This window comes from Pituophis catenifer, unplaced genomic scaffold, assembly GCF_029215685.1.
Source record: "Pituophis catenifer annectens isolate HBS135680 unplaced genomic scaffold, rPitCat1.0.hap2 SCAF_7, whole genome shotgun sequence".
In the NCBI taxonomy this organism is placed as follows: Eukaryota; Metazoa; Chordata; class Lepidosauria; order Squamata; family Colubridae; genus Pituophis; species Pituophis catenifer.
Window position 1 is genome coordinate 61,594,556 of NW_027256887.1, and position 26,476 is coordinate 61,621,031.

Genomic DNA, 26,476 nt, shown 5'->3' on the forward strand with positions numbered 1-26,476 from the left:
TCTCATTTTTCAGCCTGTATTTAACATTTTGCTTTTTGAGTTTGATCAGAGAATCATGTAATACTTCTCAATTCTCCAAAAAGCCAATTGCAAGTGATCAAACAGTGGAACAGTTTGTGAAGGAAACCATGTATTATCAACCTGAAGCAGATAAAATGAAAATAAAAAATAATAATAATAGAGTGCACAAAACAAAACATTTTAGTATTTCATGAAAATCCGGGATATTTTTAAAGCTCCCTGTTATCAAATCCAATCTGTCTTATTGTAGATTCCACATCCAACACTTTATGATTCCATTCTCACCTACCTGAGATCCTTTTCTGTTTGCCATCTCTATATTTTTCCTTGCTGCTTTGTATAGCAATCACCTTTGCTCGCCCACTTTCACTACTCATTTATAGGATGCTCTACTCATCTGTCCAGTTCTTATTCTCATTTCTCAGCACTTACATTTACACACTGGCATCTTAACTAGAATTCATTCACATCCCAGTGGTTATGCTTTCCACCAACAGCATTTTGAGATTCTTTCCCTCTTTCCCTCTGAAAGACAGTTTGAGCTTCCCATACAAAGAATCTATCACTGCAACACAAACAATAAAATGTTTTGCAATGAGCAATCTAGTTATGATGGAGAATTTCGGAGGAGGAGGCATTTTCTGTAAAGAAGAAATTAAAAAAGAGAACCTAGAAGGCCAGAATGGGCCAAGAGTCACCTGTTGCTCTGGTCTGCTTTGCACGCTGACTTCTCAGTGGCAGAAGAGAGTGGGTAAAGGGAAGGGAAATAGGAGGTCTCCAACAGCTTTCAGTAGTCTTGCGTTTGGTACCCCTGTGTCCCAGCATCAAAAGCATCTGCGGAAAGGGGCTGCTGGTAGGTCGCCATGCTATCTGTGGTATCCTCATTTGTGTAGGGTGCATAAGGCATGCCAGCCTCCTGGCTTGGATCTGTGTAGTCCTGGGAGAAGAGTGCTGAATCCGCTCCAAGTTGATATCGCTGGAATGCCAGAAAAGACTGGCCCACCTTTAAAGGAGGATATGGTGGCATGGGGGAGATTTTGGAAAATGGGATGGGGAAAAAAAAGAGAGAGAAACATACCAGGAAGAAACAAATAGAAGCTGTGTTAATAATGGTTAGTGAACAAGACATAAATTAGGGAAAGAGACATGTTGCAATTACTTAATTAAATGCAAATACATTCTAAAGACCAGGTGATCTGGTACAGCTCACCAAGACAAGCGAGTTCAAGAAAGAAACTGCAGAGTAAGCAAGGGAAGAATAAACTTTTAGGAGAGATCCTATGACTTATTTACTTGGGTAAAAGACTGGCGAAAACAAAGCTACAGTAGAAGATATGGTTCTGGAGTGCTTTTTTTAGCATATCCAAACCCAACAAGGCCAGGTCAAATATGTGGAAGGCATTAGTCGGACCTCTTTCATATTCAATATTTCATATTCATATACCTGAGGCAGGTAACAGAAGGATGACACAAGGCTGTGCAGCCAAGCTTTTCAATGCTGACTGGGCTATGGAGGTAGAGTTTGAAACAATATTAGCTTCCTAATATCCATGCAACTCCACCTCTATTAGTTCTGAAGATCTATGGAAGCTGACAAGTAGAAATAAAGGTGAACCATATGTTCATGATTAATCGAAGTAGTGGTTATAAGAGGTCCAGCCCCGTCATAAATTTCTTATTTGTGAAATAGTCTTTAGTAACAATGCTAAAGAAAGAGTGTGGGAAGCTGTCACAGTTACTAAACTGCCTTTTGATACCATCAACATGTAAGTTATACAACAGAAGAGCAAGTTGTGGCAATATGAGGGTGATTAGAAATAGAAAACACATTTTGTCATTAGTGTTAAAATTGTTAACCAAGTCAACCAAAAAGGCACAATAGTGTTATCTAGAACTGAGGGTAGAAAAAGAAACAAAAGAAAAGAAATTGAATAGGACATATTCTACTTTCAACTATTTGAGGTTTCAAAAGAAGACAACCTCAAATATTTCCTTAAGTATCTCAATGTTTCCAGAATTTTCCTTTTTCCCCAAAACATGCTGTTTTATTTGCTGGATAAAACTAGGGCAGCTATTTTATCCTTCCTTCCTTGCACTTTAAGCATCAGAAACATTTGCTCTAAACATTTTCTCTCTGATATGTCAATTTTATGCACCCAAGTTTAGGGGAGAACTGGTGAAGAATTAGGAAACAGTGTGTTGTATTCTTCCTGAAAAGTAATTTCTCCAAGTCTGCGAAAGGCCAGAAAAGTCAGGAAGCTCTGTAGGAAAAGAATAGGATGGACAAAGGGCATTAGACATGATGTGAATTCAAGGCCTTATTGAAATTAAAAATAACATGGAAAAACAGCTGGATGTCTAACTTCCATTTAGCAGAAGAGAAATGTGAAGTGGCGGCATTTATAATAAAGGACTTCATTTGACAGCAAATTTCTCCTGTAGATAGATTTTTTTTTTCTGTTTGGACCAGAAAAGGACTTAATCCATCCCAAGATTAAAAGCAGGGGTGAAATCCAGCTGGTTCTATCCGGCTCGGGCGAACCAGTAGCAGCAGCTGCAGGAGGCTCCACCCACCCACACAGACGTCATGATGTCGTTTTTTTTGGTGACATTTTAAGCCTCTGCGCATGCGGAGAAGGCTTTGTGCATGCGCAGACGACAGTGCACACGAGTGGAGCACGCATATTGGCGAACCAGTATGGAAGGTAAGTGAATTTCACCCCTGATTAAAAGCTGTCAGTGATGGGGTCCTTGGTACCCTGTGAGCTTGGAGATACTCTTCTATCAGTGCTGCCAATGATAAAAGCAATAAGCTATACTGGGTGGGGTAACCTCAGCCCTCCAGGACAGCATCCCCAGATAAAACCATTGAGATTTGCCAACAAAGTGGCCAGATTTAAATGGCAGAATTTTGGAATGCTTGGGAAGATTAGTGAGGGGGAAGGGAGCAGTTTGCTTCTCCCAGTCTTTCCATTCCCACCCTAATCCCCACAAAAATGTTTTGATGGAAATTAAATGACAGAATCACTGTGCAACCTCCAAAATCCCTCCAAAAGGCTGGGGAGAAAAGCCATGGCCCCTCATTTAGGAGCGACAGTCTAACATTTAAACAGCATCTGGAAGAAAACAAATACCAAAACCCAGGGGGAAAAGGAAAGGATTTCATAAAATGCCAAAAAACTCCTGAAGCTTTGTTTCTAACTAAAATAAAAATCAACTGCATCAACAAATAGAGGAATTTCTTTTAGATAAAATCATTTTCTGTACTATTCTGGGTTGTCTCTCACCCTTTCATTTCTTGATTTTCTTTTGGAGTTCTCTTCCGAAGGAACACTTAAAATTTGGTTATATTTAAATGTAAATAAAAATAAGTAGTAGAGAATTCTCTTCTTCTCTATGAAAAGCAATAATCTTGTATGGTAATAGCTTTCTTGCAGCTCTTCCAAATTCTCACCATGTGACAATATATAAGGCAAATATGCCGTATGATACTATATCTCTAAAATGTAATATAAGTCTGTATCAGGCCAGTAATCAGTGTCAATTGTAATCCACTCTGCACTTTTTGTTCCTTCCATTATCAGAGGCAGAATATTCTTTTTTGTAATCCACCAGTCAAACTGTGGGTAATTTTAAATTTAAAGACATTAAATGAATATTTACAGATGAACAAAATATGATGTATTCTCATTCACACTGTAGAAATGGCAAGTCTAGTTTGCTTTAGTTATTATATCTAACTATTCCAACAATGATTTTATTTATCTAAAAATTTCTGCATTGCTTCTCATATTTATGGGGGGGGGGGGAAATGTAGTGCTAAATCAATGAATTAGCTATTGTATCATCAAATTTGGTGATTTTCTTTTTTAAAAGGTGCTAGTGCCAAATGAAATAAGCATTCCTTTCTTAAGTAGCCAATGAGAACCTTTAAAATGTTTTGAAAATGGCAATTAAATCCATGAAAGGAAGTCCAGCTTATGTGATGAGCATCAGGTTGGAGAAAACTGTCATGGAACCATTTTGCATTACAAAGCTTAATTTGAAAAACAAGTTGGATTAGATGCCTCAAAGGCCTCCCCTAGTTCATTGAGATACAGAGCTGTAAAAGTCAGGTTAAGACGGTTTTCTTTGCTGCAACTTCATCTCCAGTAGGAAAGTAATGGAAAGAAAACAGGTATAGTATGTAAATAACAATGTTTTTGACCAACTAACTCTTTTTTTTTTTCTCTAGAATCAAGTCACTGATTATTCAGATCATATAAGCAGATTTTCTAAGGCTAAAGACTGCCACAGAGGAGCTCTCCCTTTTACAAATGGAAACTGGGGCAATAAGATGCTTATAAATAACATTCCTCATTATTAGACAAGGCTCAAGACTGCATAACTTACCCAGGTGAAGATGGAGAAAAAAGAGAAGGCAATGGCTGCTCGGGCTGCATCTGATCCTTCATTCAGTGGACTATCCTCTTCCTTCGAAACACGCCATTGGTCAGCCAAGAAACAAAAACCGACAAACCAGAGAAATGCCCAAAAGCCTATAGGAGATCACCATCAAAACAAGAAGAAAGGATGAAAGAATACACACCCAAGAATTTTAATTCTCACACGTGTTCAGAAATTTTTCCCTGTAACATCTCAAAGTGATTTGCAAGTTGGGATAAATTCCAGTTCTTTATAGCATGGAATTGCAAGTTAAATCCAAACATATTATTCCCAAGTCCTACATTTCCCAAATTTGAGGGACTCAAAGAATTTTAAGAGAATTAGTGGTTAAGAGAGCCCTTTCCCTCTCTGCTATCTATCTCTGGCAAATATGGGATTGGTCATTTTAGCATCTTTCATTTGGCCAGGATCGGCACTCTGATGCAATTCTAGCTGTGAAAATATTATAGTAAGTCCTCTTGTTGTTCTCCATGCAGGTAGTCCTTGATTTACTACAATTCATTTAGCAGCCATATGAAGTTACAATGGCAGTGGAAAAAGTGATTTATGATCAATCCTTGAGCTTACAACCATTGCAGCATTCCGATCATCACAGGATCAAAATTTGGGTGCTTGGAGATTAGCATATATTTATGACAATTGCAGCATCCCAGAGTCATGTGGTTGCCAATTGCACCCTTCCTGGCTGGCTTCCAACAAGCAAAGTCAATAGGGAAGTTGGATTCACTTAATGATCGTGTGATTCATTTAACAACCATGGCAAAAAGATTGTAACATTGGGTGTGACTTGCTTAACAACCATCTTGGTTAGCAAAGAAAATTGTGGTCACAATTATCAAGTTCTACACACACAAACACACAGCAATTTTCTATCCTGGTAATCTTCTCCTCTTTCATGCTTTGCAAGCCAGCAGCAATAGCATCTTTTTCTTTTCAACTGGTAAGGAACGTAGCTGTATCACAGAGGACGTTTAGGAAAAGGAGGAAGAAGGGAGAGGATACATATTCAGCATATTTACCCAGCAAATCAAGTTTGTTGGGTTAGCATTCAGTTCTGCCCTAAGCAAGGAACATGCTGTGGAATGGCAAGGCTTAGTCATCAAGAGTAAGTTCATTTCCATTGTATAAATGAAATCTCCTGGCCTCACAACAGTGGAGTCACTTGCTCACTTATTCTTGAATTGTAGCAATTCTTCAGAACTGAACCATACAATGGAACACAGGCTCAGCTGAGAAGGAGGACAGATGTAGAAAGAGCCCTATCTTGAAGGAAGTGCTGGATTGTTGAAAGTCAGAGGCAGAGTTATTATTCCTGCATAGATGGGGTGAGGGAGAGAACCAGTGATGGGTTTCTAATTTTTTTACTACCGGTTCTGTGGGTGTGGCTTAGTGGGCATGGCATGGCTTGGTGCGCGTGGCTTGCTGGGCGTGGCAGGGGAAGGTTACTGTAAAATCTCCATTCCCTCCCCAATCCAGGGGAAGGTTACGGCAAAATCCCCATTTCCTCCCGATCAGCTGGGACTTGGGAGGCAAAGAAAAGATGGGGGCAGACCAGTCACAGGTGGTATTTACCGGTTCTCCAAACTACTCAAATTTTCCACTACCAGTTTTCCAGAACTGGTCAGAATCTGGTGAAACCCACCTCTGGAGAGAACAATGTGATTTTGGCCTCATTCTGAGTCAAAGCAGGAACCAAGAGTTAAACTGACTCTGACTGCCTTGAAACACAGTTTTTTAATTACTAAGTTTTGCTTTTAAGTAATCATTGCTAAGAGAACTGGAGTAATAACTCCAACATGTATTTCCTTTCTTCCATTATTTATGTAGCATTTCCATGCTAGTAAGCTAGCTGTCAGCATTCCAGAAAAAAAAACCCCAACTCCAAGTGAAAACCCTAAAGCAAGCATTTTTTAAAGTTCTATTTACTAGAATAGGCAAACTGGCACATCTGGGAAAACCTGAATCTGAGAGGTCCGAGTTTTCCCTCAGTAAATCAAAATCCCCCAAACCATCCCCTCAATCCTCAGTCGATCACATGCGCCAATCAGCTGCCGTCCCATCTCGAGACATCACTCCGACCACTCCTTCTCTAGATGCAGGATCGGCCTGACCTTGACCGACAGGAAGAATGCTATTATGTCTAAAGACAACCCCTCTACTAAATCCCCCCTCCTATTTTCCCACATATGAGAAGGTGGCAGCATGGAAGCTTCCGGCTTAATATGGCTTCCAAAGCTGACACTAGCTAGCTCTGCTATAGAATTTGCTAACATAGAAGAAACAAAGCAAAACAAAACAAAAATGAGCAGGCATTATGCAAATATCTCCCTGGCTGTTCTTTTCTATCCTGACATCATTAACAGATGCATCTAAATATTATACCTTAATGGATTTATAATCAAATTGTGCCATCTTATAGAGCCATTTGGTGTAGTGGTTAAAACATCAGTCTAGAAAGGAGGAAATTGTGAGTTCTAATCTCGCTTTAGGCACAAAGCTACCTCGGTGACCTTGAACTAGTCACTTTCTCTCAGCCCTAGGAAGGAGGCAATGATAAATCGCTTCTAAAAAAACTCTGTCAATAAAACTGCAGGGACTTGTCAATCTCCAAGAAGAATGGATGAATGAATGAAAACTGCAGGGACTTGTGCAGGTAATTTCCATGATTGAATGGAAGCGGGGAGGAGGAAGCCACCTCTAACATCTCTCAACAGAAACAATCTGCACGTCAATGGAAGAGAATGGATGCCTGATGCTCCAGTACAGCAATGTGCTTTATTTTCTCTGAAAGCACAAGTGCATTTTTTTTCAAACGTGCAAGAGTGCCAGTTTCCAAGATTCTCAGTCAAACCAGCCTCCACATTATCTAAAGAGTTGCGGCTGGGGAAAGCCATACAATGTTAGGTTAGACTGCATTAGCTCATGCTTGAAAATTTTCAGAGAAGGCTTCCTTGAAGGAAGAATCAGTATGGAATCACTTCTCAACTATAAAAATAACATTTAAACCCCGCAATTGTGACAAATAATTCACCGAATAACCCTGTCCACTGGACAACCGTTGCCTTGTCAGATTTATTTATTGGATTCTAGGCTCTCTGACTCCATAAAATTCTAGAATGAAAGGTTAATGTTTCATTAAGTTGCCCACACAAAACCACATAAATAACACTCCTAAAAAACTGTTGGAGCTCCACAAACATCCTAACTTCAGGTCTGGGAAAGGGCCAGGTCTTAAGAGGCTTCCAGGCGGCTTGAAGCGTTGGGGCTTATGTGTCTCTGGAGGAATGTTGTTCATGGGACCCCTTTGGTCCCATGAGATAACAACATTTAATTGAGCAGACCTCTACTGTGCCCACTATGCCCAAGCATACCAGAAAGGCAGAAACAATTGGAGACAATTACTAGCAGTAGCAAATTATGATGCTTGGAAAAACTGTAGGAACAAATCAGCATCTCAGGAAAAAAATACGTTTTTAAGAAAGATGTGTAATTCAAGTGTAGAAATTCACTGAAATAAAAGTAACTTAAATAAGTTGTGATTGCTTTAAGGTTTATATATCAATTTGCTTTGGAACCAGTCTTGAAATAGCTGAATAGAACAATGAGACCAATTAAAGAAAAGTTTAAATCAAGAGGGTTTTTAAAAAATATTTCTAATAGTTCAGAACAGCAGTATCTCCATGTTGGGTCTTAGATTCTTTATTCACCAACTTGCATGCTTCGAAACCCACCCACCCATGGATGCTGCTGGTTCAAAGCTCCTGGCTGGTGCTCTTGCAGAATATTCTCTGTATGGGTAGATCACTCTCCTAAGCCGATTACATCCTGCATAAGCCAGCCCCAATTCCTTTTAATTTGGTCTTCAGTTTCATAAGAAGTAGAGAAGATTCTGAGTCTTACTGTATCCTTTAGAGCCAAAACAAATGGCAGTGACATCTTTTTAGTTTAATTTGGAATTAGCTTGTTTTAGTATTAATATTTATTTGGTGGAAAGTTAGTAATTTGAAAGACTGGCTAGCTGTAAAGCTAGCATATCATAATATTATAGATAATATCTGAAAGTGGGTGTTCTGTTCCCTTTCTCCATTATACCCACCAGCTCTCCCTTCAACAGGGTATTTCTAGGAATATTTTTTCTTTTTTACAAAGTGGTGCCAAGAATCCTTCTGGTTACTTTTATTTGTGCATTTCTGAATGATGTTAAGGAAAAGCAGCCACGTGACTCCATCGTTTTCCAGAGTCCTCATTTGCATTGAGAGTCATCATAGACAGAGGACACCCTGCATGACAGTTGTTCTCCATTACAGCAAAGGCAACACCTTCTATTCACAGTTAATTAATTAAAATGGGTTAATTTATAAGCTAAAAAGAGTATAACTGATGAATTTAAGAATAGGAGAAAGGGTAAGCAAGATGATGCAAGAGAACAAAAAAATGCTTTTAATTTGAATCAGTGATCAGTTTATTTAATAAAGCAGATTCCAAAGCAATGCAATTCCATCTCTGGTTAATAAAAAGTCATTTAAATCATGTATACAAATGTAAGGCTGGATCCATATTCACCAACAGGCATACACACTGTCCCTATAGAAACCCATATACATTCACCAGAAACTCACCAGATACTCCAATGTCTGAAAGCACAGCTTTCTTGCGATCCTTGACGCTGCTTATCTGCGGGAAGTAGACATCTAGGGCTAAGTAAAGAAGGCAGGTGAGAAATGCAAGGACTCCCACGGTGATACCATAGTTGCAGGCATTCTGGTTGCGATTGTAGATGCAGAACTGTTCTGGTGTGTTGGGTTGGTTGAAATAGCCTTCATTCACAATGCAGCCAAACACAACAATGGAAAAAAGCTGGGATACAGAAAAGTGAGAAAAGAGTTAAAAGAATTCATTATACAAATACAAAATTCACATGAGGCAGACTGGTTATGGATCATCAGGTTGGTGTTGGCACTTAGCAAATAGATCAACAGAGCAGCCATAAGAACTCAAGATCTAGTGATTTATATTATCGCAACCCATCCATCCACTTAGGCTTTCATATAACAGAATAACAGAGTTGGAAGGGACGTTGGAGATCTTCTAGCCCAACCCCCTGCTCAAGCAGGAGACCCTATACCCACAGGTGGGTTCTAAATTTTTTTACTACCGGTTCTGTGGGCGTGGCTTATTTTGTGGGTGTGGCTTGGAGGTCATGTGACTAGGTGGGCGTGGCTAGCTGGTCAGAGACATTTCTGGAAGGTCCTCAGACTTACGACCAGTCCTCGCACTTACGACCCGACACATTTGTTTGCTTTTAACACTGATCAGCTGTAGGACGGCCCTTTGAAGCCCCACGGCAAGAGTTTAAACAGTTTTTTTCCCTCTAGTCATCAGCTGGGACTCAGGAGGCAGCAATAGATTGGGGGTAGGACATCATATCATCACCGCTACCGGCTCGACCGAACCGGACTGAACCGGGAGGAACCCACCACTGCCTATACCATTTCAGACAAGTGGCTTTCCAGTCTCTTCCTGAAAGCTTCCAGTGATGAAGCATCCACAACTTCTGAAGACAAGCTGGACATTTCTCCTTAGTTGTAGGTTGCTTCTCTCCTTCATTAGTTCTCATCCATTACTTCTTGTCTTGCTTTCTGGTTCTTTGGAAGATAGGTTAATTCCCTCTTCTCTGTGGCAGCCCCTCAAATATTAGAACACTGCTATCATGTCACCCCTAGTCCTTCTTTTCACTTGACTAGACATACCCAGTTCCTGCAACCGTTCTTCATGTTTTAGCCTCCAGCCCCCTAATCATCTTTGTTGCTCTTTTCTGCATTCTTTCCAGAGTCTCAACATCTTTTTTATAATTTGGTGCAATATTCTAAGTGTGGTCTTACTAAAGCTTTATAAAGACCATACTTAGAATATTGAATATGTATACCATTTTTTAAATTCCTTATTTTTTTCAAATCAAGAAAAAATACATGAATAACATTCAGAAATTATATTCCATCATTAGCATTCTTGACTTTTCATTTACTTGTTCAATTATATTTTTGCTTCGTTGTTCATTCATTAATTCATTTCTTCAGACTTCTTTATCTTTTTCCCAATCTATTTAATGCAGCTACATAATATTTACATAATACCAAGATAGTCATAAAATAAGAACCAGCTAAAGGTAGCGTTCAAATCTATTCTTCAGAATGATTCAGGGAATTTCATTACCTAACCCTTTCTGATTTCCTAACCCTGTGCTCTATCACAATAGTTTTTCATGGTCTAAACACAAGAATGTATAAATCCTTTGGTAAACATACTGATATAGCAAAAGAAAACCAAAGATCACTAGGAAGGGAGAAATATGTTTCCAACATACACTGTAAGATATCCCAAAGGTGACTTTTCAAGAACCATGACCTGGATGATTGAGAATCTCCATAGACACACTGTAAGATAATTCCATTCAGACCTCTGCATTCAACTGCAGAATTTAACCTTGCACACAGACCTACCAAACAGCATACCTGAAGGGCAGCAAGTTTTGAAAGCCTGCTCATTTTCCAAATATCCTGTAGTTGTTCTTGTGGGATAGAATTATATTAATCAAGAATTGCAAATATTTCCAATCTGAAAACTAACATATGGTTAAATCTGCATGATGGTTTGCTAAATTTTTCTTTCTGAGTGGAAGCTAATGTTTTCAAAAGTAATCATCATCCTCAATCACCTATCTCTACTTTAATCAGATGTTTATTTATGCACAAATTCATTATTTTCCTTTTTAAAAAAAAAAATTATATACTGTCCATTCGGATAGGTCAAGGTGACCTCCAGGAATATATCAATAACATACAACATAAGCATAGTTGCATTGGCAGTATATTATATTTACACTTTATGAGCTTTTTAAAATCTATTTTTGTGGTTTGCTGTGAACCACCCAGAGTTATGCATTCAAGATGAGTAGCCACATAATTTTTCTAAATAATACATTCTAATAGCTGTACATTTAAAATATTTAAAAACAAAATGGAAAGTACTAAAACTGTAACAAGTATATTTTAAGCCCTCTCCTAAATTGTATTGTATTTAGGAGCTTTAGTTCCTGTAACAATTAATTTCACAGAGTGTAACAGAAAAAAAACCAGAAATTCCTGTAAATCACAGGTGTCAAACTCTCCGCATCACGTTGCTGTCACGTGACATTTCATGATGCTTTTCCCCTTCGCTGAACTGGGGTGGGTGTGGCCTGTGCATGAAGTATCCGGCCCGTGGGCCGCCAGTTTGACACCCCTGCATGTAGATATTAAACATATTTGTGCTGATATTTAACATATTAAGAACCTGGACCTAAGACTGAAAGACAAAATGAATAAAAACAGGTGGTCTGCAGATAATTTGGCCTATGCCACGTAATGTTTATGCTCTATAGTGACTACCTTGAATAAGGGTGGTGCATGGCAGTTTACAGAACTGTTTACCATAACCAACAGTATTTATAATTCCTTTATTATTTTTATTTAAAATATTTTAAAATAAATTGTTATGGTATAAAAAATGATGATACACATGTTTCATATCAATATGAAATATCAATATTTTTAAAAGATTTAAAACATGCTGGAAGTCACACATCTTAAACAGATACTTCATTAGGCAACCTCTCTAACCATGGAGCATTCATTAAAACATCAGTATACTTTTTCTTTTGAACCACTTCCATACTAAAGTCTTACTAATAAAACTAAAAGAAGTCTAACTCATATTATAGTTTAGGGACAATAAAGAGCCTTATTAGCGGTGGAAGAAAACAATCCCAGTTAAGATGTGATTAGGAAGCTTCTGAAAAATTTCATGTACTTATCAGCATGTGCCACAATTTAGGACCATTTCTTTAAACCTAGGATCTGATTACATTTCCATCTGAAATAAATTGTATAGCATGTAGGATTGATAGCAGGAAAATCGGAATTAACAACTGTTTTATAATGTTTCAGGTCACTTCTATTTATAGATATAGAGGACGGACAGACAAACATGGCTTTAGGCAAAGCATTTCCAAGAAAATGAAGAAAGAATGATAAGAGAGTGCAAGGCACAGAGACCTGATAGACACTAGATTAAACACTAAAAATATTTTCTCAGAACTCCTGTGATTTTAAAGCTTCACTTGTTATTTTCACTGGATATTTTCTCCATAAAGTCAGTCAGTAATCAAAGATTACCCTCATCTCCCTTATTCCCAATGTTGCAAAGTAAATTGAGCAGATAGCTTACACAATAGATCTCTTGACTGCCATGTGATGCCTGCAGCATGATACTCATTTCCAGTGGTCTATTAAGCTCTCTTAAGTATCATGTGATGTGCTGGCATCTCAGGCCCCAGATGCCACTTGAGCACCAGACAACGGAAGCTGCCATTCTCCTTAACCAGTGTATTATTTAATTTTTGAAACCACCCTCTGTGCCTTGAATTCTTTTTATTTCTAGTACTTTGCTCATTATGAATCCTTCCCCTCCCAGAAATGCTGCAGCTAAACCATCAAATTTCTCACCAGGTTTATACTAGAATTGATCTCAGAAAAGAATAAAGCAGGTTTTTTTTCTTTACATTTGAGGAACAATTGCAAGCAAAAACAGCTGGGGGACTTCCTCTTGAGCTCTATTAACCCTTATCTGGCACCAAAATAGTGCTAACCATTAGTTGAGTAGATTCCTGTGCACAGACAGGCATGAGCTACATCAGTTTAATTGGAACTTCAGGTGTGGTCCTGATCTTTTGCGCCTGTCACATAATAATGATATTCACTTAACAAATTCAATGATTGACTTAAAACTGTGGCAAAAAAAAGTCATAAAATCGAATGTGCTTAACAACCGCCTCGCTTAGCAACAGAACTCCGGTCCCAATTATTGTCGTAAGTTGAGAACTACCTATAATTGAAGGAATCTCTTTCCATTTGGACTTGCAACTTCACCTTTTTTGTGAGAGGCAGTTATTCAAACGGAGCACAAATTATTCTGAGTCTTTTTCATATAAGACCTATTCATCTAACCTATTCTTAAAAATGTTCAGAATATCTTACACTGCTTCTGAATTTAATAAAACCAACCTTCTACATGCCCATTAATAAGCAAATCCTATTCACAATGGACTAAATCCTAGATAACTATAGACAGAACCACTGCCTAGGAAGGTCAAGATGAATCATGTTGTTGGCACTTTTCACTTTTAATATTGTTTGTAACTTGGAATAATAAGTGGTACCTTTGCTGTCATATATTTGTATTTTACATGCTGCCAGCTGCCAGCTCCAGTCTTTTTTGACATTTCAGTTTCATGCAACGTGCAATTCTCATGCTTTTCTACAGAAATGCTTTCTCTGCCATTCCTGAAAATGAATTCAATGCACGCCTGTTTGCTTGAAAATTGATGCCTCTGTATTATTACTATACTCAGTTCTGCACAATTTAACATATAACTTGGATATCTCACCCATATTATGTTTCAGTGCTTTTAAATAAGAGAGAGACTTTCTCCATGCTTTGCTTATATTGTGGCTTGACAATTGCATTTCACTTAACCTGGGATTGCCCTAAAAAGTGTCCAAAAATTGCAGTTGGTGCAAAACATGACAGCAGAAAATACAAGGATCATACAATATTTGTACAAAAAGGTCTTTACTGGTTGCCTTTTATCTACTAGGCACAATTTAAGGTGTTGCTGATTACAGCTTAAAGTCTAACTAACTAAAGCCTTACCTGATCATGCTTGTACGTGCTCGCCTATTTCTTATATAGGACCTTCTCCTGTGTGATGCTCTACCTTTACATTTCACATTTTCATTTATTGATTTGGATGTCAATCAATCAATCAATCAATCAGATCTTTATTATGGTCACAAGGCAACATAAATAATTTGGATAAGAAGTGGATGGAATGCTTATCAAATTTGTGTATTATTCAAAATTGGGTAGAATAATTTTTATTCCAGAAGATAAAACTCAAAGCAAACACTATTCAGATATAGAGATACATATTTAGGTACTTAAGAAAAATATTTTAGAAGAGTAGCTTGCAAACTGAATACGATCCAGCAGTGTGAAGTGACTGTAAAACAAACAAATGCAATTTTAGCTTACATCAATAGAAGTATAATTTCCAAATTAGGAGTATTTGTTCTATTTTATTCTGCACTGATCAGATTCTATCTTGTCTGGTTCTTGGAACTACACTTTTAAAAGGATATATAGAGAAATTGGAAAAGATTCACAAAAGATCAATGTACATGATCAAAGGACTAGAAGCTAAGGCTCTTGAAGGGAAATTGAAGGGACTGGACTGTTTAACTGTGAGAAAAGACAATTGAAGGGCATATGAAGGAATTCTTCAAATATCTGAAAGGATATAATTTAAGAGATTAGGACTTATTTTTTCTTATTCTAGAAGTCAGGACACAAAGTAAAAGTGACAGGAATGTAGATTCAAACTGAATGTTGGAAAACCCTTCCTAACCCCACCCCCCACCTCCCATCCTGCAAAAGTCAGTTACCCAGAGAATTCATGAATTCCCCTTTACTGCATGTTTTCATCTGTTCAGACTTTTCTGTAATTTGGATTCTTACAACTGAGCAGGGAGTTGAATTTAGCAGATTAAACAGCCCTTTCCTACTTCCCGCTTCTATGAAATCCTGTTCTGCAAATCTTTGAGAAACAGAACTTTCTTTTACATTTTTAATCATAATGTAATCACCATGCTTTCCCCCCCCTGCTAATCATTTTCCTACTCTCACATGCCCCAATTCCTGTCTAAGAACTTTTGAATGAATGGTAGGAATAAGAATTATCAAGGAAAGTGCTTTCATAAAATGTACAGTATATGCATGGCAGACAGTATAGTTTGCCTAGTACTCAGGGGAAAAAAAGACAAAAAATAAGGATGGTGGGTAATGGCAGGTGGCATGTCAAGTGATAGGTTGCCAACCTTCTCCCTCCCAATACATTCCTTTGTCTTTAACAGCAGCATGACAGGCATTTATTTGACATATAAACTGTTTTTTGGCAATAGGGAAAGGAAAAAAAATTCTCATTATGTAGTGTGCCAATAATCTGTTGAATTTCTTCATGCCACAAGATGTTGAAGAGAAATTTCTACTGGAAGAAATGCTATCAAGCTTACCTTTTGGAACACACTCCCTTTCTTCCCACAAAACGGGCATCTTCTTTGATAAATACATACTGTTTTTAAATGTATAAATTAATATTTAGATGAATGCTGTAATATTGTTTTAATTATTTTATTAGCAGTTTTGAAGGCTTTTTTTAACACAGCTGGTTTCTAGTAGAAAACATATAGAGAAATAAATGTGCACAGATTTAACCTTTGGAAACTTTTATCCACATGAAGGTCACTTACAGTGAAAGCAATTCCACTCTCTTTCCAGTATCTTGCATTTAAATACTAATCTAAGAAATATTTTGTATGGCTGTGAAACAGTTTGGAATTGATTCCTAAAAGGTACTACCAAGTATGCAGTAGCATCTGCCTGGGAAACAGTGACATCTTTTCCTGGGATCTCATGGCATTTGCAGAGGACAACACAAGAACTGGATGATAAAGATGCTTTAAAAAGTTGCAGACCATGTTCACTTTCTAAATGGAAGATGAACAACTCTCCAGGGAATCTAGGAAACCTGAACATGCCACAGACATATCTTATTACAGCAAATATTTAATATGCATCTCTCAAAGAATCCAAGCAATATGCTGCATTCCACACTCACCTAAATATTGTAGATTGAAGGTCTGGAAAACAGGAATGTCATTTTCAAAAACTATAGTTACTGCTATTCTATTTCAGGGATTAAAAGTGAACAAAGTAGTGATTGTATACAAAAGTTGTTCGGATGATTCCAGTTTTTAGTTGTGGTTCAGCCTTGGCCTTATATCTTTCAGAGCACATGACTAGGGAGATCAAGCTGTTATTGCTCTATTAGGATATTAAAAACCATTCAAAGATAATTAAAAAAATTCAATACTCAAATTGATCTGAAATAATATAAAACAGGCTTTGCTTTCCCCTAAAGATATGAACATTACTAGAGTTTTGTCTCTTATGGCATCTCTTTACAGGTATACCACTAATTTAAAAATAAAAGTTAAAGAATATTGTGTAATAGCACAGAATTATGCCCATAGGATGAAAGTCTGAAGTCCCTACTTCCTTCCCCAAAGTCCTCTGGAATGTCCCCCTCCCTCCCACTGCTATGGTACATTTTGTAGATTGTGCTGCCGTCACCAATCTGTCAGGGAAGGTCCTTTTCAGTGGTGGGTTTCTACCGGTTCGCCCCAGTTTTGGTGAACTGGTAGTGGCGGTGGCGGGAGGCTCTGCCCACCTGCCCGGACGTCATCACGGACACTCTGCAGATTGGATAGAAGGTTCTGCGCACGTGCACAGTTCCAAACCGGTAGTGAAGGTAAGTGGAACCCACTACCGTCCGTGATGACGTCCGGGTGGGTGGGTGAAGCTTTCCGCCACCGTGACTACCGGCTCGTCCGAACCAGGGAGAACTGGTAGAAACCCACTACTGCCCACTACTGGTCCTTTTACTTGATATCCTTTCCCCCAACCCTAGTATGTGGGACAGAGAAGGATCTCACAACTGCTTTACAGTATTTACAGCAAAATAATAACAGTAATAAATTTTGTAGTTCCAATTCTTGGCCTTATATCTTTCAGAGCACATGACTAGGGAGATCAAGCTGTTATTGCTCTATTAGGATATTAAAAACCATGCAAAGATAATTAAAAATAACACCAACATTCTTTTGGTGTTTAAGGAGTGAAACTTTAAAACATTCAGGGATAAAACTCATAAAATTATAGACCCCATTTCCTGGGGTGAAAAATGCACAGAAAATATTTAAAATTTGAAGATCCTAAGCAAAATCTAAGACAGCATTGAATTGCTAATAATCAAGAAAACTTTGTTACCCATAGAATCCAATGATAGAAAACTCAATACAAACACTGTATGTATTAGATTTAAAAAAAATACATGTTAGATCATAATCAGAATATTAGGGTAAATAAAGTAGACTAAATTATACACAGCAAAGCTTTCTTTAAACCTTAATGGAGACGCCTAGCAAAAAGTATTTATGAGTTCCTTAGAGAGAGTGAATTCTTGAAAGCACAGGATCTATTTTGCCTTCTAAAATTTTCTGTTTCTCATATATTTGCAATCTTTTTACAGAGACTTCTATTCATTGTCTTTAACAGATTAACAGAGTTGGAAGGGGCCTGGTAGATCATCTAGTCCAACCACCCACCCAAGCAGGAGCCACTACACCATTTCTGACAAATGGCAACCCAATCTCTTCCAGTGATGAAGCTCCCATAACTTCCGAAGGCAAACTGTTCCATTGGTTGATTGTTCTCACTGTCAGAAAATTTCTTCTTATTTCTAGGTTGAATCTCTCCTTGATCAGTTTCCATCCATTATTCTTTGTCTGGCCTTCAGGTGCCTTGGAAAATAGCTTGACCCCTTCCTCTCTGTGGCAGCCCCTCAAAAATTGGAACACTGCTATCATGTCGCCCCTGGTCCTTCTCTTCACTAGACTAGCTATGTCCAGTTCCTGTAACCTTTCTTCATATGTTTAGTCTCCAGTCTCCTAATCATCCTGGTTGCTCTTCTCTGCACTTTTTCTAGAGTCTCAACATCTTTTTTATAGTGTGGTGACCAAAACTGGATGCAGTATTCTAGGTGTGCTCTTATTAAGGCTTGGCTCCACCATTCTCCAAAGTACCTTTAAAATGAATGAGAAGAGGTCAAGGAGATCTCCATGGTTTATATGCAGGTAAGTATTATTTTCTGCTCCGTAACTAGAATATAGCTATAAACCTCATGAATAATGAATACTGGTAGTGAATGTCATCTCAACATATACATGCTTGGAAGAGCCACTAATTTCAGTAGTTTCTAAATATGGCTTTCAATTGGAATATAAGTCATAAAGGAACTGTTATAAGTCATAAAGGAACTGTTATCAATCATACTTCACTGAAGCTTCCTAACAGCAACCTAACAGCATCTGATATTGCATCTGCAGAAATGAAAATTGCAAACCAACTATAACATTAGCCTGGCCAAATTCTATACATAGCTTGCAGAGCAAAAATCAGTTTTTAAACTTTTTCACACCATGAATAAAGCTGGTAATTATATTATATATTTTGCTGCCCATTCCTAGTTATGTTTACTAAGCACACCTAAAGTAATCCTATCAAAATCAATGATGCTTTTAGCTACTTAATTTAGCACAACAATGTTATTCCTATGGGACTAGTGTATGTTTCACAACTGAATAACTGTCAAAATTCCAACATCACAGAAAAGCATTCTTGAATTTAGATTTGGTACATTGGTCTTCCGAAAAAGCCCTGCTATACAACAACCGTTTTGCCAGTTTAATATAGTTGTCAGTTTAATACATAGAATTTCAAGGTCCATCATCTAATAGGCCACATATAAGTTGGTCATCAGACTTAACATTTTTATCCTCTGTCTGCTTATTACTACAATAACTGCATTCAAGATAATGAACTGCTCTGGAAAACTGACTAGGTTGTACTAACCAAGATTGTCTTCTTCTGCTTCCTGCATTTAGTCCAAGTCTATCTGTTACTAATAGAATTTAGGATATATTTTTCTGAAAGATTAAAGAGGTAATCCCTTCCCAGCTCCACCAGAACTACCACCAAGGCAAAAAGGAACCCAATATTTGGTTCCCATCATTCTGTTAGGTTTGGCCTCATAAAATGAATGCTAGTTGATTTCAGGCAACATTTTTTGTACTCTGTTATAAATAAACTCATTCTTAGCACTCATTCATTTTAAATGCCTTAATTCGCAACACTAGAGATGCAGGGAAATAAATAAAAGAATCTGCAAACTCTAGAAACAGTACATAGGTTACAAATTCTGTGTAGCCCATCACTATTATAAAGCCTATTATAAAAATATAATAGGGTTGATATTTTTCACTTGATTTGTTCAACAATTCTGAACGGATAGCTGTCACCTGTTTTGGCCATGTAATGTTTACATCAGTATTTTTTTATAACATTGATATAATTCTAAAATAGGGGTGGAGAGGTATAAATATCTGCTTGGAAGCAAGTTGCATGAAGCTTATTGAGACTTATTATCAGTAAATATGCTTAAATTTGCACTGATTATAAATTTGTGACAAAGAGCATGGTAGCTGAACTGGGTAGGAGAAGAATTCTATTGCCACAAAAGAGAAAAGAAAATCCAAACAAGAAGGAAAAGAAGTTGTGTTTCAGTAGCCATTTATCTAATTTGTTCCTTTAAGCTTGTGCTCCAATTTATGAAATGTTTGTCCTACAAGCATGTAAATTGGATAAGCCCACAAACCCAGGAGGAATTCATCCCAGATAAACATACAGAGAATAGTCTGGAAATGTTACTGCTATTCTATAATTCACTTGTTTATCAACAGAATTCTAACAAGAATTAGAGACCTACAGTATCAAAGTCACTTCCAAGGTCAAGGTACAATATGCAGTTAATGACTCTGGGGAAACGTGGACACATCCAAGGGGAAAATTTAAGAAAAGATGCTAAGCATCTTTCTACAACTGGGAGTTCATTTCATGAAGAAGTCAACAAGTAGCACTCTGGAACAGAAACCAACATGCTGCAAAAACTCTTCTCCTTGACTTAGTGAAGCCCTGTAATAATGAAGTAAAAAAGCAGAGAATGTTCTGTCCTAGATTCTCAAGAACCAAAACATCCATCTCAGGACACATCCTGTCAATTCTGTCAACAGTAATTGACCACTGCTGTGTTGTCACCTGGGCTGTCTGTCACTTTGCCTCATGCAGGTTTCAAGCTTTCATGCAACACAAGGTTCTTCCTATCACTTCATGGATTCATGAATTCCAGCAGCAGCTGGGAGCCAACTGCCTTCCCCCTTCTAATAAGAACAGTAAACATGCTGTACTGTAAAATCTCTCCGGATACAGACATTCCTACTAGTCACATTAATTATCTATAGAAATTTTCTAAGATTTCTTAAGCTTTTCATTCATAACTCCCCTTTTCTTTCAGTACTTTCCATGGCTTCTGGGGAAATGAGTGGCAATCACTCACTTATTAAAATAAGTAATTTTTTTTTTAAATCTTCATTGAATGCATGAGTTGAGAAGTACTTTATAGGTCATCTAGTCCAATCCCATAGACAGAGAAGGAATTAGGGGCAAATGTTTCAAAAAAATTCCCAGAGGAAGATTTTAGTACTGATTAGGGTAGGGGTGGGCAACTCTGGCCCTTTTATGACTTGTGGACTTCAACTCCCAGAATTCCTGAGCCAGCCATGTTAGCTCAGGAATTCTGGGAATTGAAGTCCACAAGTCATAAAAGGGCCAGAGTTGCCCACTTCTGGGTTAGGGCAAACTGTTTCATTACTTTTAACAGTTCTTATCATAAATTCCATATAATGTTCACCATGAACTGTTTTTCTTTAAATATCCAATTATCGCTCCTTGATGTGGTATTCAATAGAGTAGGGTAGAGTTGACTCATTCTTGCATATGACAAGCTTTTGAATATTGTAGAACAGGGTTTCATTGATTTCATTGAGGGCCACATCACAGTTGTGTTTGACCTTGAGGGGCCATGTCGGCATAGCCAGCTTGACGTCACTCGTGTCGAGGGTGCCTGTGGTGACCTGAGCACTCTGCCAGTGAAAATGGGCTCCTGAGCTCCATTTCCAGCTGCGACGGCTTCCTGCAACCCTCTGCCAGAGAAAATGGAGCTTGGGAGGGCCGCCTGTGGAGCTCAGGAGTCTATTTTCACTGGCAGATGCACCGTGGGCTGGTCCTTTGCTGTTCCCGGGGCAGCCCCGTGGGCCAGATCTAAGCACCCCATGGGCCGAATCCGGGCTCCAGGCTTTGAGTTTGATACCCCTGTTGTAGAACATTATCATTTCACCCAACTCATCTTATTTGGAGCTTAAACACCCCTCAGTTCTCTGAACTTACTCCAGCTTCCCCGTTGCCCTTTTAAAATGCAGCACCCAGAACTGGACACAACACTCCAAGTGCAATCTACTCATTACAGAGGACAGCAACTACTATCTCCTGCGATGTAGATGCAATGCTAACCCAAGACTGCACTGGCCTTTTTCGTTGCTGCAGTTTTAAGCTATGGCTCATAATTAATAACAGAGGAGAGGTTTTTAGACAAGAGGCCCCAGTCCTTGTTTTCTCTAGGAAACATGCGAAAACTCCAATAAAGAATGGATTAGACGGAAAACACATAGTCCTTACTGTTTTGGCTTCCTCCTGAAGATCTGAATGGATAACAAGTAAAAGGCTATGCTTAATATTTATTTGTTTGTTTGTTTATTTATATTCATTGGCTGCCCAACCCCAGTAGACTCTGGGTGGCATACATACAAAACTAAAAAAAAAAACATTAAAAAAGGAAATACATTAAACTAACAGAATGCTAACAAAATCTACAAAACAAAACAGGGGTCATTTAACAATGAAAAACATCAACCCTTCACCTGAGACCAAAGCCAGGTTTTTATAGCTTTCTGGATCTTAGGAGAGAAGACCTTCCTCTCTTGGGGGAGGGTGTTGTTGTTGTTCCAGAGGGTGAAGGCTGCAACAGACAAATCATGCTTCCTAGATCCCACAATATGACAATGTTTAATGGAGGGGACCTGGAGTACATCCACTGTGGTGGAACCTATTGGGCAGGCAAAAATAATTGGAGATAAATCAGTGGTGAAATCCAATTTTTTTTACTTCCAGTTCTGTGGGCATGGCTTGGTGAGCATGGTGTGGCTTGGTGGGCGTGGCTTGGGAAGGATACTGCAAAATCTCCATTCCCACCCCACTCCAGGGGAAGAATACTGCAAAATCCCCATTCCCACCCCACTCAGGGGCCAGCCAGAGATGATATTTGCCAGTTCTCCGAACTGCTCAAAATTTCCGCTACCAGTTCTCCAGAACCTGTCAGAACCTGTTGGATTTCATCCCTGAGATAAATCATCTCTCAGGTTTCCAGGCCCTAAGCTATATCTGTGTCATCCTCAGCTCAGTCTGCCTTCCTTGATCAGTTGGGGGAGGGGGAGGAAACCATTCCATTTCTGTAATTTCTTCCTTGTCACAGTGTCCTCCTTTTCTCTCCTTGTGACACTCACAGGAGATAAAAGCTCTCTCTAGGTTTCTGTTTGCAGTTTGCTCTCCTAATCTAAATGACCTTCTTGCAAACACTATAGGTCCACAGCAGCCATGGCAAAGTGTCACAAGATGGAATGACCTCCCCCTGATTCAGCTGTTCCAAAAGGGGGGAAAAACCATGTACAGGAAGGAATTCTTCTCCTTTGACTGGTTGGCTATATCTCCATCACTTTCCCCATTACATTTACAGGCTCTTAACATAAAAAGTGCAGGATAGATAGATAGATAGATAGATAGATAGATAGATACATACATACATACATACATACATACATACATACATAAATACATAAATGGGGGGGGAGGAATATTTAAATTGAAGCTAAGGGAACTGAGGATTTAGAGAATTACACACATTTTCATCCCTCATATATTCCTCCTCCTCAGTTCCTTATCCCAATCCTCCTTGCAAATGTTGGGGAAATAAAACAGGAAACTAAACCACTAAAGATGGGATTCACAGAGGACGGAAAATTCACCATTATTCTCTTAATTCCCTCTCCAACCTTCTTTGTTCATAAGACAGCTAGCTCTTTCTTATTTAAAACTTCTCTGTTTTCCTTATTTTGATCAAAATTAATAGTGGTGTCAGCATGAAGGGTGGGGAAAACCAGTTGAATCACCTCTTTTAAAAAGTTTTTGAGAAAGGCAAAGGACAGATCCCAATATTCAAAAGAAATAAAACTTTTGCCATTTTCTTTCCCACATACAAAATCATTAAGACCCATTTCTAGGCACGGGAAGAAAGAGGGGAACCAAATCCTTGTGCTATTTTTCATCCTCCTTACCACTTGCTGCATAACACATAGTATCCCTTTACATACATTGCACCCAGCCAAAACAACCCTTGCTAGGTAGGGGCTGCACAGCAGAAACGAGAGAAAGCAGAAGAGGCAGCAATCCCAGCTGGAAGGTGATCCCGCCTCCCTGCCATCTTAAAGGTCATCAAGTGCCGTCTAATTCTGCCGCTCGCCCAAAGCCCAGATCTCCTGTTTGCCCTGCAGGCTCTTCAAGAGGAAGGCGTTCGAGACCGTCCGTGGCCTTTGCAATCCAAGCCAGCCCCACCGGGCATCCTTAATCGCCTCCATAATGTGCTTCGCGCCGCCCACATGAAAAAGGACACGGCTTAAAAAAAGCCCAAGTGTCAATAGCTGCTGCTCGAGCGGCTCCCTCTTTAAACCTTAACGCCAGGTTTGCTTACATTCGCACCCAGCCCGGCTCTTCGCATGCGAGCCATCTACGCCACATTTTGGAGGCGAATTTCCAAGCGTTGCAGGTGGATTTGAACGCGCTGGGCTAATAAGCCCCCTCGATCCGGAAAGCTCGGCCTTCCTTCATAACCTGACGGCCTCCAGGAGCGCCTCCTTACCCAAGAAACTATCCGGAGGATGGTGTGAGGTTGCCGGATGAAGGTCTGGGGGTCAAAGGCGCCTCCGGCTTTGCCAGCTCCGTACGCGGCCGGTTCCATCCTCGGGAGCAGCCCGCTGGCAAGACCTGCCGAGCTGCCTTTCCCTCTGAGCTTATTTCCCTCGGCGATCAAAGTTTACCGCACCCGGGATGGATGCTCACGGAGGGGGCGGAAAGCAGGCTGAGCCGTCCAGCATCCGAGAGCGCAGCCCGCAGAAAAGGAGGCAGCGGTGTCAGCGGAGGGGACGGCGAAGCTGCGTGCGATGCCGGGAGGTTCTGGTTGGGAATTAGTTCTGCCTGACGGCCCCGCCCTCGCTTCTTGCTCCCGGCCTTACTTGCCGCGCTGAAGGAAGAAAAACTCGCGGGCGACAACTAAGGCCGGGGTGGGAAAGCAACCTACATACGGTACAGGGTTGCCAAAGGCAGTCAGGCGCGCTCCCGATCCGCAGCAGTCGAGGGGCGGCCGCGAGTCCTAGTGACGGCAGGCGCTTACGTCCACCTAGCAACTTGGAGGGGGGGGGGGAGGAGGGAGCTGCGGAGCTCTGCTTCCCTCGGCCGTGAAGGCCTTTCCAGGGAATGCGGTCTTCTTTTAACGAGGCGGTTTCGGATCCGGACGGAGGCCTATTTTAGGAACGAACTGCAGTCCTTCGAAACACTACACAGTTTACGTAACCCAGTGAACGCAGCGGGCTATTTTTTCCAGATAGACGGGGAATAAATAGGTCTGCGTTGGTCTTCGTGAAGATGTTAATTAAACATGCGCTCTTCTTATATCTTACCAAAACAAGATACAGAAGACACAAGACGTAGAGACCTCCTGGGTTAAATGAAACTTTCTTACGTTTTCCTTGTGTACCATTTTTTTTACAGCAATTGGCTTGTGAGTGTTGGAAGATATGAGAAATTCAATATTAAAAGAGCAGGGAAATTCCCCTAAAAGAAATAAGCAGAAACTCAGGCAGAGTTTCAGCCCCCACCTTTATCAATGGGCCATTAAGAAGCTGAAGCCACCCTATTTTCCACAACAAAGGAAGGACAAAATTACAGGGGCCTGCAACATCCAAACAGATATGGGACACAGGAAAGAAAAACAAACACCCAAAAAGGAAAAAAAATCAAGCCAAAGTAATTTAAACACATGAGAAAAAGGAGAAAACACAGAAATAGCACGCTGAATAATTATAGGGAACGAACAACTACAAAGGGCTGGGAAAAACAGAGAGTGGACTATAAAACAATTATTTATTTGCCAGATCCAGGACGGAAGAACCCAATCACAAACAAAAAAAGGATTTCAACACCATAAAACAATCACACACACAAATCAAAGGATTCACACGCCAAATTAAAAGAATTTCAAAAGACTTTAAAGGGTCACATAGAAAATCAAAAGACGTTTTAGGATATAAAAAAGGGTTACTCTTACAGTTCAAACAGGCTAGCTTCAGAACGCTGTGCTTTTATTTGTTTCTTGCCTGCCTTCCTATAAACAATAAACTAATTCTGCTCTCAAGCAGCTGACCTCCAATCATTGGGGAAGTAATCTCCCAGCCGGGAGTTTTGAATTTAAGAAGGGAAAGCTCTGCCTTCCAACAATCCTTAAAGGGAAAGGTGACTTTTTCCTTCCAACATGAGAGAGGTTGGGAGAAGTTGAAAGGATGCCTTTTGTTTCACTTGAGGTATTCCTAAGAAAGGTATCCAGTTGTAGTCTATGGAGATTCTCGTCATCCAGGTCATGGTTGTCCCAAAGGTGTTTTTTCAAAAGGCAACTGGACTTTCTTTGTTTTTCCTTGAAGATGTTTCGCTTCTCATCCAAGAAGCTTCTTCAGTTCTGAACTGAAGTTTCTTGGATGAGAAGCGAAACATCTTCAAGGAAAACACTAAGAAAGTCCAGTTGCCTTTTGAAAAAGTACTTTTGGGGATATCCAATTGTAGGTTATATTTATTGTGAGAATTTTGGGAAGAATTGCCTCTTCATTTCTGTCATCACTTTACCTGATAAGGTGATCCAAAATAACTCCTGCAGAATTCAGCGGGCTTATTTCATGATAAGTCCCAAAAATTGCAGCATTAAGAGATTTTTAATTCTTGCTACTTGCAGAATTTTTAGATGACGGGGCACTCATTACGACTAAGCATTTGTCAGGAAAATAGAAGATGCCTTTTACCAAATTTAAAATAACAATGGCAACAAAACTAATAAAATCATTTCTAGAAACATAACTGCCTCTGTATATATTTGTTCATTTTCAACATCAGTGATGGCAGAGACTGGCCAATATGTAAATTATACATAACAGCAGAACTTGGCTCAGCAGTGTTTTGCATAATT

General features: G+C 39.3%; 1 protein-coding gene across 2 annotated transcripts; it reads right to left on the reverse strand.

The window, feature by feature from the left end:
- On the reverse strand, window positions 1-24,646 carry SYNGR1 (synaptogyrin 1). 2 transcript variants are annotated; one of them, XM_070947969.1, is made up of 4 exons: window positions 24,107-24,646; window positions 9,087-9,324; window positions 4,414-4,559; window positions 1-1,024 (listed from the first exon to the last, which is right to left on the reverse strand). In XM_070947969.1, exons 1-4 carry the CDS (start codon window positions 24,203-24,205, stop codon window positions 809-811), a joined length of 699 nt encoding a protein of 232 aa, XP_070804070.1. In that variant the 5' UTR covers window positions 24,206-24,646; the 3' UTR covers window positions 1-808. The 2 variants fall into 2 exon arrangements, with proteins under 2 accessions (XP_070804070.1, XP_070804071.1); XM_070947970.1 differs by having other exon boundaries at window positions 941-2,282.
- Window positions 24,647-26,476: the final 1,830 nt, after the last annotated feature.

Coding starts and splice junctions, on each gene's coding strand:
- SYNGR1 (XM_070947969.1), bottom strand. CDS start 24,205: ATGGAACCGGCCGCGTACGGAGCTGGCAAAGCCGGAGGCGCCTTTGAC. Junction 9,325..24,106: donor TCCTCCGGATAGTTTCTTGG/GTAAGGAGGCGC, acceptor TCTGTATCCCAG/CTTTTTTCCATTGTTGTGTT. Junction 1,025..4,413: donor TTTTCTCCATCTTCACCTGG/GTAAGTTATGCA, acceptor CCTCCTTTAAAG/GTGGGCCAGTCTTTTCTGGC.